A 5950-nucleotide genomic window follows, 5' to 3' on the forward strand; every position below is an offset into this window, starting at 1 on the left:
GGTGACCTGCCCACATACTTTAGTTTCTGCACTTGTAGAATGAAGAAGCCCACTGTACCCACAGGCTTCAAAAAGGTGCTGGCAGCATTGGCAGCAAGACAGGCTGGGTGGGGACGGGACTCCCTGAAGGACATCAGATGCTCTGTTTTGCAGCCTAACAGGACGTATTACCTGATGGATCCAAGCGGGAATGCTCACAAGTGGTGCAGAAAGATCCAGGAGGTTTGGAGGCAGCAGTACCAGAGCAATCCAGATGCTGCTGTGCAGTGACGTGGCCTGCGGCCGGGCTGCCTATCGCTGCCAGGATACCTGCCCCAGCGCGGCTCGGCCGCCACCCAGGACGCTTCCAGACCACCTGCCAGCCATCTCGAGGAGAATATAGATGGCAGAAACCTTGCAGCTTTTTTATTTAAAAGAAAAGAAGAAAAAAAAGAACCCAACCACACAAAGAACAAAACAAATAGCCAACAAACAGGAATTCAGGGTTGCTTTGCTTGCTCTCTGTGCTCTGTGGTGGCTTCCATGCACTGCTGTGGCCATGGAGACCCAGCTCCTTGCACGGTAGCCCAGCTTCTGCCCAGACCAGTGGCCAGATTGGCATCCCCAGCCCTCCGAGCATCCACAGGAACCGCATGCCTGCCTCTGCCCTTCCCCCTGATACACATAGCTCCTGCAGTGACTGGGGCTGGGTCTATCTGGCCTACCCCAGTTGTTGCAGAATCCTTCGCCAGGAGCCTCTTCCCTCCTGCCTGCTGGGGTAGCTTTACACACCAGCTCACTGTGGGTACAGGGCTCTTAGCTTGTATGTGTTCTCCCTTCCTTGAATCCCTTGTATGGCCCTAGAAATTGGGTCAGGTGTGTTTCTGGTGACATGATTTCTGTGGTTCCTGCCTTACAATAGGCAGGTTGTAAGGTGAGAAGAATGAAGGCTGTTGGAGTTACAGGTGCCCTTACTGGGCTCTGCTCTAGTGTGCCACTTCTTAGAAGTTTATCCAGTGAACTAGATACCAAGCCAAGAACCGTGTCCAGAAGGGTTGCTGTCATATCAGCACCTAGGTAACATCAACTAGATTATTATTAGATATAGAACCCTGTCCTGAACCTGGACAAGGCTGGAAGTACTATGGAGAGTCCAGCCTGGCCACTGCTTCCATGGAGAGAAGTGGGACAGCAGGCCCTCTTGGGAGTCTCTGCACAGGGTTAAGTGTATAGACCGCATGCCCTATGAGGCGGGCACTGAGAAAACCCTAGGGTGTGTCCCGATATCCCTCCCAGCCTCACTTCTCAGCTAGTTCTTTTTTACAACTCTGTTGAAAATCTAAAAGCCTTCTCATGTTGCTTGGTCACCTACTCCCATCAAGTGTGGGCCTTGCCTGGAAAGAATGTTATCACTGTCTTACTCACAAGAACAGCCCACTTAATCTGAGCCTGCCTGTGCTGGCATTCTTTGCCAGTATTAGGACACTTCTTTGATGCTGAGTTGACAGTGCTCTGTTCTATATAATACAGATGGCTAGGGATAGTTTGGCATTTCTTGCAGAATGCTTCTGAGGGACTTGGTTATACCTGTCTTTGACTAGGATGTCCCTGAAAGTTGGCCCTTGGTATCTAGTGGAGAAAAAAGTAGCTATCTCCCTTCATAGTCTGCTCACAGCAACACCTCAGACTCCCATGTCCAAAAGGCAGCAACAATTTTGCCGTTTCTATTGACTTTCACAAAGGCACCCCCAAATACCCACCACAGAGGTTACCCTGTTCTGTCTACAGTGACCATCTGTGGGCCAGGGCATCTAAACTGAGGGGGAAAGATTCTATTTTAAACTTTTAACAATAAGAGTGATCTTTTAACTGGGTGGAGTGTAGATGAAAGCCAGACATCATGCTGTGGCGGCGGTGCTGGATGGGAGCAGAGATTGTGTTTAGACTCAGCCACATTGTGTGATAAGAGTTTCAGGTAACCAAGGAGCAGGACCTCACTTGCCAGTAGAACCCAGGGGACAGGTATGGCCTAGTATGCTGTCAACCTGAGAGGAAAAGTGGGCACTCTTTTCTCTTGGCTTTTGAAGAGCCTGTGTTAAGTACACTTGGCTATTTCCTCCTCAGAGTCCTGTTCTTGTCCACATCTTGTGGCTGTTTAGCCCTCACAGTGCTCTGTATCTTATGTTTGCACATGTAAGAGTGACTTCCTGCCTCTCATGTGCATGTAGACACAGGGAAAGCATCTCTGAGGGCATTTAACTACAGGGGGCCAGGGGACTGAGGCTTGGCTTGAATTAGACCACTTGGCTGGCTGCATATGGGAGAGTCCTTTGTTGCTTCCTTCCCTGGAGAGCAACACTACCTCCTGGGCTTTACCAAGCATCACCCTAACCTCTGAAATCAGGGTTCAGCTGAGCTGGTAGTGGGTGGCCACCATGAGTGCCCAAGCTACAACAGTCAAGCTCTTCCTCCCAGGTCACCTTTGTCCTTACTGCCCTCTTTTCCTTTATTATTATTATTATTTTCTTTAATGCACCAGGTACATTCTTTTCTTACCCTGGCTTAAATCACCTTCATTTTTTCCAGTTGTCCTTAGAGCCATCACCCTGTGTGCAGGTGCCTTACTTTGTAGGACAGGATGTGGGTGTCAGTTTATACAACTGTGTGTGAGAGCATGTGTGTGTGTGTACAAGCGTGTGTGTGTGCGAGCGTGTGTATGTGTGTGTGTGGTGTGTGTGTGTGTGTGCACGAGTGCGCGCACATGAGCACATGTATGTAAAACAGTAAATGCAGGATATATGTAAGGAGAGAAAGAAATGCCCTCTTAGTACCTCTAGAAATCATGTGTCCGAAAGAATGGCAAGGATGGAAAGAAAGTTGAAGACTTTTCTCTGGCTTTTCTCCTACTTAGGTACAGTGGACTGTACTGCACAGCCCACTGAGCCCTGGCTTCTCTTGGCATCACAGCTGAAACTTAGCTTGACTGGGTCATTTCCACCAGTTTTTCTGTGCTCCAGCTGGGCAGTGGGCTCCCCATGTAGAGCTGAGTCTGTCCACTCCAGGGAGTGGCACCATGGTTCAGCTGTCATTCTGAGCTAAAACCTGGTAGATGCAGTAAAAACCACTTTGAGAGAGATGGCTTGTGTTAGGCTGAAACTGATAGAAACTTTACCTGCTGCAGCCCTCTTAGGGCCACCCTAGTGTTTGTGATTCATGCTTGAAGTAACCTTGCAGACAGTTGTGTGGCACATCTTAGACTCCCAGTACCAGCAAGGGGGCCGTAGGTAATTGTGTGCTTTCTTTAAAGGAGTGTATGTTTTCTGAAAGCAAAAGAATAAAGGAAGGCCCATCATTCAGAGACCACTGTGAACATTTTGACGTAGCTCCTGTTCTCCCTAACTCTTTTTTGTTCCAGTGCTGGGAGTTGAATTGTAAGGTTCAGGAGTGCTGAGCAAGTGCTCTCCACCGATGTGCATCCTTAGTCCTTGTTAGCTTTTATTCCAAACTGGGAACACATACAACACTCATTTACATCCAGCTTTTTCACTTGACATTTTCTCTTGAGCATTTCTCCAAGCCATGGCTGTGAGTAGTTCTTCAAAAGCATGTTTTTGATAATTGTGGAATCAAATGGTTGTAAATTTATGAGTTACCCGATTGCTTCCCTGTTGTAAAACATTCAGATGGTTTTTGGTTTCCTTTGTGTTTTGTTTTTGTTTTTGCTATTTAAATAATGCTGTGGTGAATATACTTATAAGCCTTTGATTTTTATTCTGATTTTACCCCTTCCTCTTGTACCTGAAGTGGTATTTTTGGGTATTCCTTCTCCTTGGTCTGATATTTAGATGCTCTAAGTTCTAGTTACAAACCTGCTTTCCTTGTGTCTTACAGATTTTGAACACATCAGTTCTTGCTAAGCTGTGTGTTCCCAAGAAAGTTTGACTATGACTGCTTTTGTTTTTAATGCTAAAATGTTATTACTGCAGATTCCTTTGTGGCAGATTTTTTCCCAAGAGCCAGTCTTTTCATTTTCATTGCAAGAATCTGCTCCTGCATGTTACTTCTTTTCCATCTTTGCTGCTAAGGCTTCCAAGTGCTTGGTGATGTTTTCAGAATCTTGTACTTTGTGTCCACGATGGTACTGAATCTGCTTCTACACAGTCAGCAGAGATAAAGTGTTGAACTGACCTTGCTACATGCCTAATGGATAATTCATAATTAAGTTTATAGACTCAGAAATGCATTTGGGCCATTTGGGAATCAGTAGCAAAGCAGAATAACAAAGCTCTTCTTGGAAAAGAAACCATACAGATGATTGGGTTTTACCAAAAGTCCAGTGGTGAGTGTTGTTGCTCCACACCTCAGGTCTCGTTCAGGACAGCACAGTGGCCAGGCTTTTTCAGTGCCAAGGATGGTTATCCCAGCCGATGCTCATGTAAACCTCCTTGTGTGCTGCAGCGCTGCAGGTAACTGTAGTGCCCACACAAATTGGATAGTATCTTTATCTGTGTTGGGTGGGGCCTGCTGGTTTAATTTGGAAGCATGCAGCAGAGATTTCCTGGGCACCATACTCAGTGTTGCTTGATGGTCAGAGCTTAGGGCTGGAGATGTGCAGAAATCCATTTCCTGCCCTCCTCTGCTTCAAGGCTTCTCCCCACTGTTCCATAGACCCAGGGTGTTCATAGCTGAGACTTGGGAGGCCACAGCAACTCTTGAGTATGGTGAAGGTGCTTTCAAACATTTTTCCATTTGTTGTAATGCAAAACCCAACATAAACTGATGGCTAACCCAGTGGGTGTAGCACCTCTTGGGTAGAATGTATGACAAGGGCCCTAACAGATGCAGCAGTGCTGGGACCACTCAGAATTTCTGAAGATAACTGGCTTCTGGCCTAACACTTCACGGTTATGTCAGAATGTGGAAAAGTGGCCTACGAAGGAAGCTGTTTTCTGTCAAAAGCACTTTTGCAGCGGTAAGCAAATGAATTAACCAATATGAATACCTGAAAATTCCCTGTAACTCATTTCTTCCATATGAAGAATCCAAACTGTACAGAAGTTTTTTTACAATTGGCAAAATTTCCCCTCCCCATGTAGTCCATCCTAGTTTAATCATCTGGGTTAATGACTACAAGGGGGTCATTGTGCAGGTTAAAGCTTCCATTATGACCATAGTGTGATTGGACATGTGCAAATTAAAAACTGTTACAGTATTTAGAGCTGCTGCGACTGTCCATTAGCCACGTACAGTAAGATGAATCAATAGTCTATTGCTGTCATTCAGGTTGGTGGCAGTCAGTTAGAACATGTGTAATATTCTCTACCTGGTCTGTAGCTGTAACTGTGATGTACAGGCAAAGGAAAATTAAAAATACTTATGAAAACAGATAATGCAATGATACTAGGATATACACTTTTGTATTTTTATTCTTATATAAGGTTATTTGCTGGCTATTGTCGGCCTCTAGTTCAGTCTGTGTTATTTAAATTCTAATATATGAATTATTTGGATTGAATTCATGTTTGGGGCCACGTTGTTGTATGTATTGATGTACAGCCTTGAATGTGAATAATTATTGTAAACTATATTTTACAACCTTTTTCCTGGCTTTATTATATAAATTTTCTATTTGGTCATGGTTTAATCATATAATTTAATGAAACAGTTTTTCTTTTTTTTTTTTCAAATATCTGTGCTTTAGATGTAATTACCAGATGATGGATTTCCCTCGTATGCTCGGTAGTCTTGTAATAAAAGCATGTAGAGTGTACACTTTCTTCTGTCCTGGATCCTCTTTGGGTGGGGGCGAAGCTTGAGCCTAGGATGCCCGTGAGAACCCGAGGCTTGCTCCGGCCGGAAGCGGTAATCTCCGGCCTGCTTTTCGAGCCGGAACTTCCGCTTTGCACATGAGTCCTGGGCGGGCACTTTATTGGGGCGTACCTATGGGCGGGACAACTCGGGGGACTGTATT

The 5950-nt window shown here is 45.5% G+C and overlaps 1 protein-coding gene across 2 annotated transcripts in view; it reads left to right on the top strand.

Annotated features, from left to right (window-relative positions):
* Positions 1–5749, top strand: part of Pdpk1 (3-phosphoinositide dependent protein kinase 1) — a 65970-nt gene extending 60221 nt beyond the window's left edge. For both annotated transcript variants that reach the window (XM_052196957.1, XM_052196958.1), the window contains exon 14: positions 154–5749. In XM_052196957.1, the coding sequence (XP_052052917.1) occupies positions 154–270 (117 nt within the window). In that variant the 3' untranslated portion in view covers positions 271–5749. The remainder of the gene's footprint in view (positions 1–153) is intronic.
* Positions 5750–5950: the final 201 nt, after the last annotated feature.

Source organism: Apodemus sylvaticus, chromosome 10 (genome assembly GCF_947179515.1).
Source record: "Apodemus sylvaticus chromosome 10, mApoSyl1.1, whole genome shotgun sequence".
Lineage (NCBI taxonomy): Eukaryota > Metazoa > Chordata > Mammalia > Rodentia > Muridae > Apodemus > Apodemus sylvaticus.